The following is an 18,983-nucleotide window of genomic DNA, read 5'->3' as shown; positions in this document are numbered from 1 at the left end:
CTGAACAGATGCTTGGACAAAGAAGATACAAAATAAGCATACAAAAATATGTTTGACATCATCATTAGGAAAGTACAAATTTAAACAACAGTGAGACAGCACCGCACACCTATCACAAATACTAAACTCCAAAAACAAGAATACCAATTGCTGGAAGGTGAGGAATGGCAGCAACTGTCCCTACAGAAGACATTTTTGCCATTTTTTCCAAACCTAAGTAAGTCTCATGTTAAGATCCAACAATTGCACTTCTAGTATTTAGCAACTGCCTTGAAAACCTATTTCCGAACAAAAACTCACATGCAGTTATGCACGGTAGCTCTATTCATAATGGTTACAAACTTAAAGAAACCAGGATGTCCTTCCATAAATGAATCCATAAGCAAACTAAGTGCATCCATGTGAAGGGAGCAGAATATGCCATGCAAAGTATACCTCTTTGGCACAAGGAATATTTGGGCTGATTAATTTTAAGAAACGGCAGACATGGGAGAATCTCTGAAAACTGGGTAAAAGTTGCCATTTGGTGAGTGAAATGTACACTTATAAAGGAACACTCCATTTGTAAGCCTGTCTCCCTCTGTATCAGGAACAGAATTACTAAATCTCAAGAAACTCTTACCAAAAGAGAACGCACAGACTTAAAGCTGTGTTACAACCATACCCTCATTTACTGTGGGGCGGGCAGGCCACGGCAGTCAGTCCTATATGAATCCATTCGTGTCTACAGAGTGCCCTCGTGGGGTGGGGCCGTGCTGGAACTTGCGGCTGCCCAGGCAGAGTGGGGCCAGCAGCACCCTTCCCAGGTGGGAGGGCGGAAGAACCCTGTATAACCTCTGAGGCCCCCTATAACCCCTGACTGGGGATGAGTTGGATCTCAAACAGTCAGTGATCAGGCGGACATTTCACTTTTCTTCTGTCTGAGCCCAGGAGTGAAGGGCTGAAAACCAATGCTCCAGCTCACCTCTGACTCGTGTGTGACCCTGGGTGAGTCCTGTCTACCCTGGAGGCCCAGGGAGTTGGAGGAGGAGGAAGAAAGCCAATTATGCTTAAACCTAACCCTGATCCAGACCCTGGCCCTGACCCCAACCCACGACCCTCACCCCAACCCCACCCAGATTCTCAGGCTGATCCACACTTGCATCATGAACAGGCCCAAATCAGTTTTAGGGGGTTATTTTCTCCAGAGAGCTGCTCAGCTCTGCACTCCTGCCCACATGCCCATGGAGGTGGCCCTGCCTCCTGAGGACGCACAGGTTGCTGACTCCCACACCTCTTGCATACATCACCCAGCAGCATGGTGGGGTTTGTTTTGATTTTTTGCTAAGTTTTATTTTAATCCAAGGACTTTGATTCATACAAAATGTCATTGTAGAAACAATAGCAGAATCCAAAGTCTGGGTGATCAATATTACTCAGGCAGCAAACTCGTCAATTACAGGATTGTTTTAAAGCAGGTCCCAGTTGTGTTGTATGGTTGGGACTTCTTTTTGGGTTTTTTTTTTTAACACTGTTCTTAAATATAAAGTTTTGCAACAAACCTTTGATTTATATCAAATATAATTAAAAATTAACAAATGAGTACATTGTATCAAAAAGTACGAAGATATACATTTCATGCACATACTTGTATATATGTATATATGTATATATTTTACATGCACACATAACTTATTCAAACTACAGCCACTGCTTGACTGGTCCAGATGCAGACAACTGGTTAATGCATTTCAAATTTGGCAACTCACTATGAGATCTCAGTGGAAACATGATAGCTGAGAAGAGAGGATACAGAAACAAAACCCAAAGTCAGGAAAACAAGACACAGTATCTCTTCCCCCACTCCCTGTAGTTTTCACCAATTCCAGTGTCTAGAAGAATCCAGACAGACTGGTGAGGCGGTGTGGGGCTAGAACAGTGATTCTCCACCCAACATGGCCTGGGAAGCAGCTGTGGTTCTGCACAGAATGGATACACTCACAATAACATGGGCCAGAGATGAAACATCAGTATCAAAATATACATCCTTCTGCTTTGCAACAGGAACACAGCTATCTCATGCAGAGTCTGAGATACCATTCCAGTTGTTATTTCCTATTGCAGTAAAATACTCTGTAATCTTAAAGTTTCAGAGTGTTGTGCCTTCTAGTAAGGAGATTCTATAAAATGGTTTGGTCACAATCATGCTGAAACCCTAGAACAGGTGGTGGTCTTACGTGATTTATTTCTATTGAATGTGTGTCTTTTGTTGCATAGCCCTATGGGTTAACGACATCCACTCACTGGGACACACCTCCACACAGAGAAACGCACACACACATCACAGGCCAAGTTTCTTTAAGGTGAGTCATGGGGCAAAAGCCAATGGGAACACTCAAATGATCCAGCGAAGAGATCATCTGACATTTCCAAACACGGAGGATGCACCAAAATCTAATCATCTAAATATTCCTTTTGTTCACAAAACAAAGGGTCTCCCGGCATTTTATGCACAGCCTCCTACCTACGGTGTTTCCCTTTTGACAGTGGCCATGAGGTTGGATTTCCCTTTCGCTTCCTGCTTTCCCGTGTCTTGTGCCACAGTGCTGGGCTTCAGATGGCTCCTACCTGAGCCTCAGTCGCCAAGCTTCTCCTTGCCCCATCGCTTCCTCCGAGTTTTGGCCTCATTTCAGTCGGGCCGTCCCAAGTGCCCGCACCTGCACAGACACAGGCCCTCCCTCCTGCCCGCCGGGTCCATCTCCACTCCCCCACCTCTCCCTCTTCCCACGACCTCTCCCTCTCTCTGGCCTTATCTGAAAAGAAACTTTCACAAAAGATACCACGCCCTCTTTGGCAGGCATCCGGTCCCTGAGATTCAGATGTAGAACAGACTGAAAACACCCCATACAAGGACACGCTCTACACTGCTCTGTGGCTTCCCAGGAAACCCTTGCACTCGTGGGAGGAAAACAGGGAAATGGTCGCTTCGTTTCCAACTACAACCGTCCCACTGGATGTTATATGAGTGTTCTCCATGGACACCAGCTTTCTACTTGGTTGATATTTGGAACTGGACACAGTTCCAAGGATTCACCCACGCTTCACACAGGCTTCACGTCACCTCCCCCAGGAGCCTGGCACGAGAGGGCTCGGAAGTCAGGCACTTGGTCGAGAGCAGCAGAAGCCAGGGGAGCTGGGGGTCACCCAGGCTGGATGCAAGAGCATCTCCTCGCACAAACACCACACACACACACACACACACACACGCCACCCCACCCCAAAGAGCTGAGAGCTTCCTACAGGTTGGATTTTTTTTAAGTTCTGTTACTATTTCCTTCCCCATTTTTCTGTTTTTCTCTTCTTTCTAGATCAAGTATATGGAATTGACAAAAGAGGGAAGGGTGTTTCGATTAAAAACCAAAACCAACGGCAAGAATGTTTTCCAGATTCGGTCCCTGTCAAGGTTGACAGCATCTGGGAGAGGACAGAGAGTGTGTGAGTGTATTTCTGGTGTCAATCTGCTATTTCAGGTACAAAGAGCCACGCCGGAGGTGTTTGTGGGCACCGACAAGAATGCACGGAGCCACAGGCCAGGTTCCCGAGGCTACTGCTGTTGACCATCAACTCTGTCTTATCTGGCCAGCCGTGTAAACATGCTGGGCTCCGTACCACACACGTGGATAAAGGATGGTCTCTACCAGATCCAGACCTCCTAAAAGTGGCCCCGGGCACACCCCCCAGACCCTGGGAGCCATCACACAGGATTCAGACTGACAGGGTCCCACTCAGCACATGCAGTGACTTCCCGTGTAGGGTCTGTGGTACGAGACCCAGGCAGGCAGCATACAAGGGGACAGAGAGAGCCATGTCCCTCTCCAAAAGGGCTTTAGGAATTGGTCCAGCGCGAAAGAGGAGGTGGGGGCAGGGGGGTGGGGGGGAGCCGCGGGGCCTCCCCCCAGCTGGCCCCAAAGGCGGGGCCCCTCCTCCCAGGGGCTGCTGCCCCTGCCTCGGTGCCCCTGCGCATCCCTGGGAGCCCAGCATGGATGATAAAACTCATCGGCTGGAACGCGCCCACTGAGCAGGCGTGAAGCGGAGGTGCGGCTAGCACCAGTGGTCTTGGTCGGGGTGGTGGTAGCTATGCCGAACCCGGCCGCCTGAGCTGAGCCCCAGAGTGCAGTGGTAGCCGTTGGGCATGCAGCGGAGGGGGTGCGACTGGGAGGTCAGAGAGGACACATAGGAAGTCCGGGAGGAGCGGCCTGAGTTGGTGGCCACAGCCTCCTCGAAGGTAAGCGTGTCCTCGGTCTGGGTGCGGGCAGTGTCCTCACTGTCCAGACGCTGCCCCAAGTAAGGGTCAGAGCCGATCCTAGAGCCGGCGGCCAGGGGCTGGCTGACGGGGTCTCTCTGGAGCAGAGCGTTGTGTTCGGAAAGGCCACGGCTAGGCCGGCCCGGGGAAAAGGTGGGGAGGCTGGTCTGTGCCCCAGCAAAGTGGACAGGCGAAGAGTTGGCCGTCTTGTAGGTGACACTGGGACGGGAGGTCAGCGGAGTCTGGGGGAGCTGCCTCCGCCCACCACGGCCAGGGGTGCTAGCACCGGATGTTGACAACAAGGGCTCCCATTCACTGAACCACCACCCTACAAGAAAATAGAACAGAGAAAAAAAAAAATCAAAGTCCCAGACCAGAGGCCAATGCAGGTGAGAACCATGGAGGTGGGCGGTGAGGCATGGAGAGAGGCAGGCACCCTGGGAGGGGACCCGTAGGGTGTGTGGTGGAGGGGGGAAAGCCACTGGTGCCGGTAGGCCTGGGGAGGTGGTTGGGGAACAGTGGGTAACAAAGGGACAGGCACAGCTCAGGGAGAAGGGAGACCAGAGGCCAGTCCAGGGCAGTTGGGAGGGGAGGATCGGGCTGGTGCGGGAGGAATGGAGCAAGGAGGGGGGGAGCGCAGACTCGGGCCTGGGAACCAGGACATGAAGGAGGATTCGGAGCATGGTGGGGGGGGGGCTCGTAAGGAGGGGCAGTGAGGGGGGTCCTGACTTACTGGTCTCGGGGGTCCTGGCTCCTGCCCAGCTGTTGGTGACGTGGGGTGGCTGCTGAGGGAGGGTTTCGGCTGTGAGGGCTCCCGGCCCCCAAAGTGGTCACAGGAGTAGAAACGCTGCTTCTCCGAGGAAGAGGAAGAGGGCTGCCTCCACTCTTGGGACCGGCCCCGCTCCTGTCTGCGCTCCCTCCGGCAGCCTGTGGGCCCCTCTCCTGGGGGTGGGCCTGGCCCTGCAGCACTGCTAGGTGCTGGCCAGGAAGAGGGGAAGTCAGCACAGCAAGCCAGGTGGGGAGACACACCCCCAGCCCAGATCCGGTCCCCAGGGCCAGCAGGGGGGCCCAGGGGGAGAGCTGAGGTGTGTGAGTGATCCTGCCTAGTCCCTAGACCTGGGACTCACAGCCCCCTACTCAGGCCATTTGGATGGTGGAGGCACAGAAAGGAATGCCTCAGGTCCTGGCCATAAAAGGGACCCCCGCACGCACCGCCATCTGTGTCTGCGGACAGGCTGGGCCCCTTCTCCAAGGACCTCTGCTTCCTGTCCCTGCGGCGATGGCAGCGGTGGTGGTGATGGGGCGCAGCCTGGCTGGCTGGGGCACGGTCCAGGGCAGCGCTGCAGAGATGAGCCACGTGGGGACGCTGGGGCGCCAGTGTGGAGATGGAGCGCTTCATGGGGCTGGCGTTGGGGGCCGGCTGCGGGTGGGATGTGGGTTGGCACACAGTCTGAGAGAGGGGCCTGGGGCAGGCTCCAGGGCGGCACTGCAGGCCTGGGGTTCAGGAACCACCAGGCCCCTCCCTCTCCCCAGAAAGCTCTTCCCCACCCAGGCCCACCCTTTCTCCCAGAGCACGCTGCACAAGGTGCTGTCCGTCTCTGCCAGCGGGGCCCAGAGAGCTGTTGGCCTCAGTGTCCCTGGGGGACAGGGAGGATGCCAGGAAGAGGGAGGCTGCGGGCCTGGCTGGGAGAACCCTGAGGGGTGGCTGCGTGTGATGGCTCTGCTGGGCCAGGGCCATGGGGCTCCTGCCCTGGGCTGAAATCGGGACCTGCGGAAAGGGGCCCTCCAAGGGGAGCTGACCCACAGCCTCCACTCGGCGTCCTCAAGCTGGCTGCCCAGCGGGCCATGCTCAGGAAGGGGAAGAGGGCAGGAGCCACCACCAATGGGAGGCAGAGACAAGTTTAGAGAATGAAGTCATTTGGAATGTGCAGAACCAGGAACCACAAAAGGAGGCAGGGACAGGGCCAGCCCCAGGCAAACATTGAAGGTCCCCGGCTGGAGGACATGCCCCTCTAAAGCCCCTCACCATCCCAGAAAATGAAAGCAGGCCCCCTACACAGCCTCAGGTCTGCAGGCCCCTCTCTGAGTCCTTGTGAATGGGCCCACAGCCCCCTTGCCCTGGAGCTTCCTGCTCGGTACTCAAAGCATCCCCGAAGGAGCAGGGGATGGAGGTGGTGCCACCTCCAGAGTCCAGAGAAAGAACAGGGCAGGTCGGGCGCCTGGGTGACTCAGTTGGTTAAGCGACTGCCTTTGGCTCAGGTCATGACCCTGGAGTTCCAGGATCGAGTCCCGCATCGGGCTCCCTGCTCAGCTGATCCTCCCCCCTCTCATGTGCTCTCTCTCTCTCATTCTCTCTCTCAAATAAAATAAATAAAATCTTTAAAAGAAAAAAAGAACAGGGCAGGTCCTCCCCAGAGCATCCATGGGGGAAAGGGAGGACCAAGCTGTGAGGCACCGTGTGCATGGCGGGGGGGCCGGGGGGGCAATGCAGGCTGGCGTGGGAGAGGGATGTCCTAGAGAGAGGGAGAGTCTGGGTCAGGGACACTGGGCTGGGAGATGGAAGCCCCAGGGCCACCGCAGGAGGCTGAGCACCGGTGGGTGGTGGGGATTCCTGGTAGGCCTCCGAGGACTCTGGCTGCACCTCTTGAGACCATCGTCCTGGGAGCTCCCAACGGGGCTGACAGTGTCCAGGCCGCCGTGCAGGTAGGGAGCCCTCACGCGGGACACAAGCCCTCCCCAAGCCAGGGCTCCTCATCCCCCACGCCCCCACCCTCCCATGACCCTGGCCCTCCCAGACCACCCACCTGAGTCTCTGCAGCCGGGCGAGGCATGGAGGCCGCGCGTCCCTGGCTCTCCAGTCCAGGTTGGGGCTCCCCGTCAGGACCTCTCAGGGCCATGCTCTGCATCTGGACATCCACAGCCTGGGCATTCAGCAGCCCGCAGTCACACCGGCCCCCACCCCACTCTCACCTTCCCCCCCATCGTGGGCTCCCCGCCACACTCCTGCCATCTCCCACCATCCCCGTCTCACCCCAATCCTTATCTCATCCCCCATCCCCAGCCTGGCTCCCCAGCCCTGGGAGCCCTCCCCGGTTTTCCTGGCTGCACCACTGGGATCTCTGTAGAGTGGCCACGCTCCAGGGGTGTCCTTGCCTCATAGGGTACCTCCTGGGTCCTCTGAGTACCCCAGGAAACAGACTCCTTGATGCCACTCTCCTGGGGTTGTCTGTAGAGAAGAGAGGATTGTGCTGTTGGCTCAGAGGTCTGTGGGCCTTGGAATGCCCACCAAGGACCTGGCTCCAACCTGCCAGGAACCTATACTGGCCCCTTCTACTCTGGGTTAGAAGCAGCCCAGACGCGTGAGGCCCTTCAAGTACAGGCTCTCAAGTGGCCACACAGCAAGGGATGTGGACCCAGTACCAGGGCTCAGAGCAGATGGGCAGAGAGGGCCCCCGGACATGAGTCCGAGGGAGGTCTGGACCCACCGCTTGCTGGTCCAGGGACACCCGGCAGGTTCCTCGGCTCTAGACAGGGCCTCCCAGGAGTAGTGGGAGGCCACATGTGCACAGCATGCATGACGCAGAGGGCGGACATCCTGTCTACGCTGGTGCACAGCAGGCCCTGACCACTACGTTAGGGGCAGTGTAGTACTCAGGAAAACCTACCTGATTAACAGTCCAAGACCCACAACCAGGCTGCAGAAAAGAACGTCCAAACATGTACAGATGAGGAGGAAATCAGGAGCCCTAAACATGCATGCTGTGCCCAGCCTGGTACCAGGCCCCACACCTTAGCCCTTGCTGGATGAGGCAGAGCACAGGCCCCCCTCTTTGGGCTCAGCCAATGATTTCCTTTAGCCAAGAGGGTGTTAGCAGACCTGAGACCCTGCTGGCCCTGAGGGGGGTGGCTGAGAGGAGCCTGCCTGCTACCACCCCTCAGCGACACACGGTGCAAGACAGGTAGGTGACTGTTAGTTCGCAACACTTGGTTTTGGGTGGTTCATTACCAAGAATTATTGTGGCAAGAGTTAGGGGTTAGGTAACAAGGACGTTACCAATTTGTCTACAAAATACAGTTGCTTCAGAAATCACTCCTGGAGTGGAGATCTGAGGAAAAATGTCTTAGAGGAGTTAGGAAGACTAGACACACACAGGCCGTCAACAGAATGGGGTCGAAACAAATTTCTCAATGGGCAGTGAGGAAGTGGAGGCAGAGGCCGCTCACCGGAAAGGGAAATGGGCATGCACAATGGGAGGTGACAGTGGGAACCACCGACTGTCTAAATCCACTGACCTCGGTGCCATCAGAGGCACCCGTGTAACGTTTCGGGAATTAGCTTTGGAGTCCACCATGGACCGCTCCAGCAGCCCACCGGGACTAGCTTTCAGGCAGCATCCGCGGGGAACCATTTGGGGGAAGGTGGGCACGGGGTGCAACAGAGAGGCCAGTCTCCCAAAGTGGTGATGGGACCTGAGGGCTCCATGTCCTGCAGCACAGCCTACAGGGAGCCCCTCTGGGAGGGGGAGAAACCAGGAGTCCTGCCTCCTCCGTGCACCTCGCACCCTGGCCAGGTACTCACACGGCCCCGCCGTTGCTGAGGGACGCAGAGCTCTTCTGCCGAAGGAAAACCCGGGCTCCTCGGAGCACAGCCGGCTGTGTCTGCTCCAGCGTGGCCTTCAGAGGGTGGAACAGGGACACAGGGCCCATCTGTAGAAGGGACGCAGGGAAGAGGAAGAGCTCTAAGGGCACAGACAGGTGTGCCAGAAAGCTGGCCTGACCCCACAGCATGGGTTGGTGCTCCTTCTGCCCTGCCCCAGCCCTACACAGGAGGTAGGCGGGGGCTTACTCCCAATCTGGCCTGTGAGTGACATCAGGAAAGTCATTTCACTTCTTGGAGCTTCAGTTTCCCTACCGACAAAATCTGGGGACCTCATCCAATTACAAATGGTAAAAAGATTTCATCTCATCATCAACTTGGATTGATGGGTAGAGGCTGCATGAGCCCTGGACTGAGCAGAATTCTAAGGACATTTCAGGGCTTGGGGGGCGGCGGGGGGGCACTGATGGGTGTCTGCAACAAACAGGGGAACAGGGGATTGGTGTGGGCATCAGATACTTCCCATCCCACAATGGGTGAATGTCCCTGTAAGCTCCGAACACCAGGCAACTTTCTAGACAGAGTCTACGTATGGTCACTGATGGTTTGGCTGCGTGGGAAAGTTGTTATCTTTGAAGGATGACATCAGGAAGATGGGGCCCCAAACCAGCCCAGTCAGAGTCATGAGTGGAAGAAATCATGACCCTGGACCCATCAGTTTGAATCTCTCCGGTCCCTGCCAATGTGCACGGTAATCAGGTTCTCCTCGAACCTCCCCAAACAACCTCCTCAAATATTCTTCAAACTTCTTTCTTCTACCACTTAAAAAAGTGGTATCTCCAGGGAACATGTCCTCAGCCTCTTGTCTACTGCTCCTGAACACTAGGTCTCCAAGTCAGGGGGGCCCCCAGTACCAGCAAGAGACCAGCCGTTGGAAAGCACTCAGGCTGTATGGGGTTTCTGACTTTGGGGCCGGAGAGTGAGGCTACAGTAGGAACCTCTCATCTTCCTTTTCCCGCCGTGCAATCCCCAGGAAGGATGTGGGTTTCCTCTGCCGTCAAAACAACTGATGGGTGCCAGAGTCTGAGGTTTACTTCTTGGAAATCCTGGAACTCGGTACCTGGGACAGGCCTCCCGTGGCCTGGTGAATCTGGGCTCTGGGGGTCTTGCTCTGTTTGTAGAAGTCAAATATCATCAGAGCTGCATACACCTTTCCTACGGTCATCTCATCAGCTGGAGGGAGAGAAAACAGAGGGTGGGGTGTGGAGGAGGAAGGGGAGGTGGGGGGGCAAGGGAACAGCCTCCGCCACAGGGACTCCTGGACATGCTCAGGGAAGGGCACAGGGCTTGGCCGAAGTTGCATCTGTGGACACTGAGCACGTGTTCTCTGGAGCTGTACTGACTATCCACAGGGCCCTCCATCTCCTCCCAGTGAAGTGGATGTGGGGTTTAATCTTTAAGCACCTCATCTCTAACTCTAGGAGTCTCCCTGCTGTTCTCTGGATTTTTTTAAGTATACACCCCCACCAGGAACGTGGGTGACTGTGGTCAAGAGAATAAAGCCCAGGGAATCCCTTCCCACAGTCCCTATGCACCCACTGGTAAGACCGTTCTCCCTGCAGGTGGAAACTAAGTCTAGACTATTGACGAGGTCACCCTGGCCCAGGCCTCCTGGCTCTGCCTCTGGGTGGGACACAAAAGGGGGGTGAACAAGGAGAATTTCTTGCCCTCACTTACGTTTATGGGGTGGCACCAGTAAATCCAGGGTCTTCTGGGGCAGATTGGCCCACACAGAGGAAATCTCCTTCCTCAACTCTGCATCACACTGATGCTGCTTGGTGCCGGCTGGGGCAGGACAAGGGTGTGGAGGGGAAGAGAGATGTTAGGGGCTGTCTCACGGGCCCCCTGGGGGAGCCGGCAGGGAGAGGTGTGGTGTGAGGGGAAATGGGGCAAGGACCGTGCCAGGAGAAAGGGCAGAGCGGGGAGAAGCACGGCCACGGCGGCTGTCAGAGCGTCCCTGATGGGCACGTGCAGAGACAGAGGCCTGTGTGCATGGGCCCTGGGAGTGGAGAAGGGATATGGTGGCGGTCCAGCTGTTCGTCCAGCCATTCAAAACTATCAAGAGAGCACCCTCCCGTGCCAGGGACTATTCTAGGTGATGGAACAAAAGCAAAGGAGCCGCCTTTGTGGCACCATGTGGCTTGACTCAACAATAAAGTGGCAGTAAGTTCAAACCTAGTGTGTTGGGTGCAGGAAAAGCTTAAGTAGGGAGGGATGAGAAATATTAGGAGGGCTGAAATTTTGGACAGGGTAGTCAGGAAAGGTCTCATGAGAAGGTGGTGTGTGTGTAAGACCCCGAAGGCAGAAAAGGACCAGGGGGTGCAAAGGCCTCGGTGTGTCACACAACCAGCCAGGAAGGCAAGGCTCACTGAGCGGGGGGTGGGGGTGACGGGCTGCAGGGAGCAGATGTTGAGATAGGAAGCAGCAGAGCGTGATAAGCAAAGGGATAAAATACTCTGACCTTTCTTTAGCATCAGGTTTACTATGGTATAATGTACATACAATGAAATCCACCCTTTTCAGTTATCCCGTTCTATGAACTTTGGTAAATCCATAAAGCCACACATCCACCCCACAATCGAGTCATGGTATATGGCCCCACTGCCAAAGTCCCTCTGTGCTCCCTTTGTAGCTGATCCCGTGGCCTCCTCTCACCCCGTCCCATCCCTAGTGTGTTTTCTGTCTCGGTCTGTTTTGCCTTCTCCAGAATGCCACACAAACAACGTCATCGGGTGTATTGGCTTTTGAGTAGGACTTCTCCACTCAGCGTGGTGCCTTTGAGATTCAGTCCACGTTGTTGAGTGTATAAGTAGCCTGTTTCTTTTGATTGCGGAGTACTACCTTGTGGTATGGATAGACCCCAATTTGTTTATCCATTCACCAGTTGTGAGCATTTGAGTTGCTTACATTTTGAGGAGATTATGAAATAAAGCTGTGAACATTTGCATATAGGTTTTTGTGCAGATGTATGTTTTCTTTTCTTCCCACTTGGGAGTGGGCTGGCTGGGCCGTACGGTAAGGAACTGCCAAACTAGGATCACAAGAATTCCATATTATGCATTCTCACCAGGACTTAATATTGTCATTTAGAAAAGTACTTTAGTCGTATTAATAACCATGTAGTGTTATCTTACTATGGCTTCATTTTGGATTTCTCCCATCCAAGTACGAACCAGGCCCGACCCTGCTTAGCTTCCGAGATCAGACGAGATCGGGCGCGTTCAGGGTGGTATGGCCGTAGACTTCATTTTGGATTTCTCTAATGATTAATGATATTGAGCATCTTTATAGGTGTTTCTTTGCCTTCCATATATATATTTTGATGACATGTCTATTCGAATCCTTTGCCCATTTTTATTAGGTTGTTTATTTTCTTATTACTGAGTTGTGACAGACCTTTATCTATTCTGGAAACTGATCCTATATCAGATACATGGTTCAAAAATATCTTCACCAATGCTTTAGCTTTGTCTTTTCATTTTCTTAAATGTCTTTTTGAAGAGCAAAAGTTTTTAATGTTGATAAAGTTCAATTTTTCAATTTTTCTTTTATGGCTCATGCTTTTGGTGTCTTCAAAAATCTTTGCCAAACTCAAAATTGCCAAAATCTCTCTCCTGTGTTTCCTTCTAGAGGTTTTATAATTTTACATTTTACATTTATGTCTATGATCAATTTCAAGTTAATTTTTGTAGGAGGTAAAAGGTATGTGCTATGGACTGAATTGTGTGCTGCCCCCATTCACATGTTGAAGCGGAACCCTCATTGTGACTGTATAAGGCCGAGAAGGAGGCATTTAGGTGAAATGAGGTCAGAAGGGTGGGACCCTGACCCAGAGAGTTAGTGTCCTTATGAGAAGAGACACCAGAAAATTCGTTCACTCTCTGTATGCACTCAGGGAAAGACCATGTGAGCACACAGTGAGAAGGTGACCACCCTACAAACCAAGAGAACAGGCCCAGGAATGAAACTTACCTGCCTGGCACCTTGCTTTGGACTTTCAGCCTCCAGACTGGGAGAAATAAATTTCTGTGTTTAAGCCACTCAGTTGTGGTACTTTGTTATTGGCAGCCCAAGCAGACTAAGACACTAAATGTCAAGATTTTTCCCTTTTCTGGATAGTTGTCTAAATTTTTCAAGTACCATTTGTTGAAAAAATTATCTTTTCTTCATTAATTGCCTTTACAACTTCATCAAAAATCCATTGGCAATGTAAGTACGAGTCTCTATTGTGTTCCACTGACCCATGTCTCTGTCCTGTCACCAACACGATATGCCTCAATTGACATGCTTTATAGAAAGTCTTTGATTCAGGTAGAGTAAGTTTTCTTTGTTCTCTTTTCAAAATTGCTTATTATTCAAGTTCTTTTGCTTTTCTAGATACATTTTAGAATTCAGTTGTACATTTCTACCTAAAAACCTGTTGGGATTTTGATTGGGTGAACATTTATTCTGTTGATGAATGTGGGAAGAACTGACATTATGACAATATGGAATCTTCCAATGCATGAAGATGATGCAGCGCTTAATTTTTAGATCTTCTTTGCTTCTTTCAATGTTTTGAAATTTGCAACATACAGATCTCACATATATACTTTTTAGAGTTATCCAGCAACAAAGAAGTACTTCATGTTTTTGGTGTGATTTTAATGGAACTTTTTCCCATTTCAATTGTTAATTGCTAATATATAGAAATACATTTGCTTCTTGCACACTGACCTTGTATCCTGTGACCTTGCTCTATACTTGTGGATGGTTTAGTAACTTTTTTTAATGGCTTAAAACAACAGAAATTTATTATCTCACTTCTGGAGGCCAGAAGCTCAAAGTCAAGGTGTCAGCATGACCGTGCCTCCTCCAAATGTTCTAGTGAAGAATTCTTCCTTGCCTGTTTCTAGAGTTTGGTGGCTCCCAGCCATCCTTGGCATTCCTTGGCCCATAGATGCATCCATTTTATTCACTTTTTCTTAGAGTCTTTCAGATTTTCTCCATAGATAATCATGTCAATTGTGAATACAGGCAGTTTTATTTCTTCCTTTCCAATTGGTATGCCTCCTATTTCTTTTTCTTAACTCATTACAATGGCTAAGACCTAACATATGATGTTGAACAAGAATGAACAAGACAGCAAACATCCTTCCTTTGTTCTTGATCTTAGGGGAAAAGGAGTTAGTCTTTCTTTGTTAAGTGTGTCATTCGCTGAAGGATTTTCATAGATATCCTTGATCAGATGGAGGGGGCTTCCTTCAGTTTCTACTCTATGCAGAATTTTTAAAATCATGAATAGATACTGAATTTTTGTGAAATGCTTTTTCTGCATCTATTGAGATGATCATATAGTTTTACTTCTTTGATAAATTATATTGATTAATGTTTTATACTTGAACTCAACTTGCATTCCTGGGATAAACCCTACTTTTGTCATCAAGCAAACAGATATATATACAGCCAGACTCAGTCTGAGAAAACTGGGTGGAATATTTTTGTGTCTACGGTCATGAGGGATACTGATCTGTCACTTTCTTTTCCTATAACGTCTTTGTCTCATCTTGGTGTCGGAGCAATGTCAGCACACTATGGTAAGTTGAAAAATGTCCTCTTTTTCTCTATTTTCTGGAAGAGTTTATATAGAGCTGGTATTAGTTCCCCCTTAAATGTTTGGTGGACCTCACCTATGGAGCTAACTGGGCCAGGGATTTTCTTTGTTGGAAGGCTTTTAACTATAATTTAATTTCTTTAATAACTATAGTGCTACTCAGATTCTCTCTTCCTTTTTGTAACCCACTCAGGTTATCCATTCTTGAATGAGCTTGATAGTTGGTGTCAAGGAATTTTTCCATTTCATTTAAGTTGTTGAAGTTATTGACAGAAAGTTGTTCATAAAATTTCCTTGTTATCCATTTAATGGCAGCAGGACCTGTAATGGTGTTCTCTCTTTCATTCCTTATATTGGTTATTTCTATCTCTTTTTTTCTTGATTGGTCTAGCCAGAGGTTTATTAATTTTATTGGTTTGGTTTTTAACATGATCACTCTAGCTGTTCTGTTGCAGGCAGACAAGAACAGAGGCAGACCAGGCGGAAGCTACTCTAATAATCGAGTCAAGACCCAAGAGAGAGGGGCTTGGACCAGGAGCTAGCAGTGGGAGAAGACAAAGAAGTGATCATATTCTGGTATATTATGAAGGTGGAGTCAAGAGATATGACAAGAGATCATATATGGATCAAAACTGGGAAAAGGATTAAAAAAAAAAGAAAGAAAGAAAGAGGAGGTAAGATTGACTCCAGAGGTTTTTGTCTTGAGTGACTAACTGGAAGAACAGAGTTTCCACTGATGGAGATGGGAAAGATCATGGGGAACACGGGGCGATCAAGTTTGGGCAAGTGAACTTTGGAATGCTTACTGGGCCTCCAAGTGGAGACAGTAAAAATTCACATGAGAATGCAGAATGCAGGTCTGGAGTTCAGGAGGAGGCCTGCACTAAAAACACAAAGTTGGAATTCCCAGTATTTAGAGCCATGAAAATAGGTGGAATGAACAACGTGGCAAAGGGAACAGGCTGAGGGGCACCGTGACATTCAGAGGGCGGGAGACATGAGAAAACAGAACAGGAAACATCAAAGGGATTCAAAAAGATGGACACGACCACGGAGGAAGGGCTGAGCCGCGGGCGGACGCGGCCACGGAGGAAGGGCTGAGCCGCGGGCGGACGCGGCCACGGAGGAAGGGCTGAGCCGCGGGCGGACGCGGCCACGGAGGAAGGGCTGAGCTGTGGATTAGGTAAAATGAGGACCGAGCACACGGAGGTCGCCGAACAGCTCAGCAAGAGTGGCTCCAGCAGCATTGCAGTGGAAACCCACCTGCAGACCGAACAAGAGAGACCAGACAGACAATACAGACCAGTCTCTCAAGGGGTTGGTCGCGAGGAGGGGAAGAATAAACATAGGGAAGCCAGTGGAGGGAGCAGAAAACCTTTTAAAGATGGGAGAGATCATAGCTTGTTTATATGTTGATACAAAGAATCCAATAGGGAGGAAAAAACTGACAGGGCAAGAAGCAGGGTGCAGAATTTCTGGCATGATATCTTTGGGTAGATGATGAGAACGGGACCTAGAGTGCAAGGGGGGCAGGGTACGGGACTGACCTTGACTCATCCGCTACAAACGAAATGGCTGAGCTCAAGGGCTCGAGTGCGGCCAGGAGGGTGGTGTGGGGGCAGAGACAGTGCAGATCCCCTCTGGTGGCTCTAATTTTTCTAATTTTCACAGGAGGGTGAAGGTGGAAAGGATACACTGGAAGTTTATTCTCTCCTAGATTTGGCACAGGCTATGCAGTCCTATCAGTTAGCTCAGGAGAGGACCTGACAGGGCCCGGGGTCACTACGGGGAGTGGACAGAAGGCACACAGACGCTGCACCCTGGAAGGGTGCTACCTCATGTGAACCTATGCTCTGCCATCACATGCTCTGGGTAACCTGGACAGGTCATTTAACCTGCACCTCAGCTCCCGCACATGAAAATGGGATCATTACAAGGCTCAAAGGCAGGGTGGTTATCAGGGGATAAGGTCAGTGCCCAACAGAGGCGCCATGAGCAGCTGTCCTTCGTCGCCTCCAGACAAGCCTTGTCACCCCGCTTCCCTGCACACCCACCTGGGGGTGGCTCTGGAGGGAGACAGCCCGGTCCTGGCTTGGTGCCCTCCCCAGATGCTGCCTTGCTCACCTGGAGCCAGCTCGATCTCCAGTGCAGTCCGAATGAGGGCCATCAGCGTGGACGTGAAGTGGACGGTCATGTCCTCATTGGAGATGGGCATGTTCATGCGAACCAGGCGCTAGAGACAAGGGGAGCAGGTCAGGGCCAGGCCTACCAGGGTCCCTCCACCACAGGACTACAAGGTGCTGGAGGCCCCTAGAGGCTGGGCTTCACCTCCTGGGGGTGGCTTCTGCAGGCGCCCAGGCAAAGTTGGGTGGCTGGGAGTTTTGCCAGCATTCGCACTCACCCTTGGACCACCGCCCCCCACCCCATTGGAGCAGTCCCTCCTTCTCCTAGCTGCAGAAAAATAGAAGTCCAGGTAAAGACTGTAGCATAGCACCAAGCCAGAAGCCTGGATCCCTCTGAAAGAACAGGCACATGCTTAGCCAGAAGGACCCCTGCCCAAGGCTGGAATAAGGGGCGTGGGGCCTGGGCTGAAGAGGGAGGGATCTGGGCTGCAGAACAGAGGCTGAGGCACCCTGGGATGGCCCACAGACAGGAGGGAAGACCCCTGTCCTTACAGCTCTGCCCAACGTCATCTCCTCCACCGGCAGCCTGGAGCACTGGACAAGGGGCGGGTTAGCCAAGAGCACAGCTCTGAGCTCCCACTCCCAGTGAGGCATCCCTTCACCCCAGGAAGGCTTCTCCCTCTCACCCCCCAGTCAGGGGGCCTGGAAGAGGCAGCCAGCACATTCCAGTCAGAAGGACCCAGAACAGATGGTACTGCACAGGGCCAGCGTGGAGGCTGGTGGGGAGAGGCTCAGGGCCATTGCACAGGAGTAAAAGTACTTCGGACCAGACTGGGGGCAGTGCCCTGCTGCTTTGCTCCCTGTTTCCCCATCAGGTGAACAGCCCCTTTCCTCTCCTCATTTTTCAAGGACAGAATAGCGGGAGACAGATGTGTGTCTGTACCACAGACCTCCGGGTATAGCCAGCAGCTGCCCAGAGCCTGAGGCTCTGAGAACTTAGGTGGTGTCCAGGAAGAAAAGTACCCTTGGTGTGTCTGGCACGGTCTCAGCCTGGGAGGTCACCTAGCTGACCAGGTAGAGCCCTAGGGGCACCGTGACCCACCTGTCTTCTCTCACCGCTCTCTTGTTGTCTACCATAAGACAGAGCTAGAGAAGGGGGCACAGGGCCCCTCCCCGGGTTGTGCCTGTCCTCTGCCAAGCCCACATCCCATCACAGAGCAGCCTCTCTTCCCCTCTAGGGGGGGCCCCCAGCCCGGCCCCCAGCCCTGCCCCCAGTGTCTGGGCCCTAGATCCAATCCTCGGCCTAGTAGAGACTGGGTGGCTAGAGACACAAGCCCAGACTCTGCCCCCCTGAATGCTGGTGAAGCCCCACCTGGCACATTGAATCGTGGTCCCAGGACCTCACACATCACCTTTGTGATGCACACCAGGAAAATAGGCTTTCCAGAGCAGAGGGTCCCTGTAGACCAGCACCGATGGCAGGAGGAGAGGCAGAGGGATTCCTCTCCAGGGAAGTCAGAGAGTTGGGTACCAGCCTGAAGGAGGAGCAAGCAGGTGATTTCCAAGAGAAGAGAGCTCTGTCCAGGGCACCTTCACCAGAGGCTCTCCTCTGCCTGTCCAGGCCCTAGAAGGGCAGGGATCTCAGGAAGCAGCAGAAGGACAAGGCCAGGGTAAACAGACAGGCATCTCTGCCCTGGGCCTAGGACCTCCTGGTCATAGCACTCTGAGCATCTCCTGGACCCTCCCCAGCTCCCCAAGCCCATCCATTCCTACCCACCCTGAGGCCTCCCCTGGTCTATTCATGACCAGAACCTTGGAACTGGCCAGCACAGCTGGGGAGGGGCCCTAAAGGCTAGCCCATCAGAGCCCTGCATGCCCAGCCTGGCCCCAGGTATCAGTGTGGACAGAACTCTCCTCCTTGGGAACACAGCTACAGTCTTACATGCAGGCCTCAGGTAGGTGCAACATGCATGCCAGGCAGGGGAGGGCTGAGGAGGACAGCAGAGGCATCTGCCGATGGCCTGAAGGAGCCACTTAGCTTCCAAAGGCTGTGCTGAGCCAGGTGACAGAGGCAGGCCCAGATTGAGAGCACAGAGACAGACAGCACAGACAGAACCAGAGAGAGGAAAGCTCTGCTGGGAAGCTCGTTCAGACAGAGGGCGGTGGCAGAGAGGCTCCAGACACATGCTGGTGGAGCCGCACGACTCGGGCTGGCTCTGTTTTCTGGGAGCAATGGGAGCTGCAGCAGGGCTCTCGGTGTGGCGCAACGGGTGGGGGGTGGTGCTGGAGGGATGGGAGGTGCCCACACACCAAAGGGCACATGGGGCA

General features: G+C 52.5%; 1 protein-coding gene across 1 annotated transcript; it reads right to left on the bottom strand.

The window, feature by feature from the left end:
- Positions 1 to 3,952: 3,952 nt before the first annotated feature.
- Positions 3,953 to 16,836, bottom strand: LOC113912197 (voltage-dependent N-type calcium channel subunit alpha-1B-like). The gene is given in 10 exon segments (XM_035724105.1): positions 3,953 to 4,589; positions 4,592 to 4,610; positions 5,016 to 5,260; positions 5,495 to 5,702; positions 7,087 to 7,245; positions 7,391 to 7,508; positions 8,862 to 8,989; positions 10,000 to 10,112; positions 10,617 to 10,724; positions 16,657 to 16,836. Coding segments are annotated over 10 exon segments (1,704 nt in total). The 5' UTR covers positions 16,754 to 16,836; the 3' UTR covers positions 3,953 to 4,080.
- Between the last annotated feature and the right edge of the window lie 2,147 nt (positions 16,837 to 18,983).

The sequence above is a fragment of the Zalophus californianus genome, chromosome 15 (genome assembly GCF_009762305.2).
Source record: "Zalophus californianus isolate mZalCal1 chromosome 15, mZalCal1.pri.v2, whole genome shotgun sequence".
NCBI lineage: Eukaryota > Metazoa > Chordata > Mammalia > Carnivora > Otariidae > Zalophus > Zalophus californianus.
Note: the sequence above shows the minus strand (reverse complement) of the source record. Positions and strands in the feature narration are given on the sequence as shown.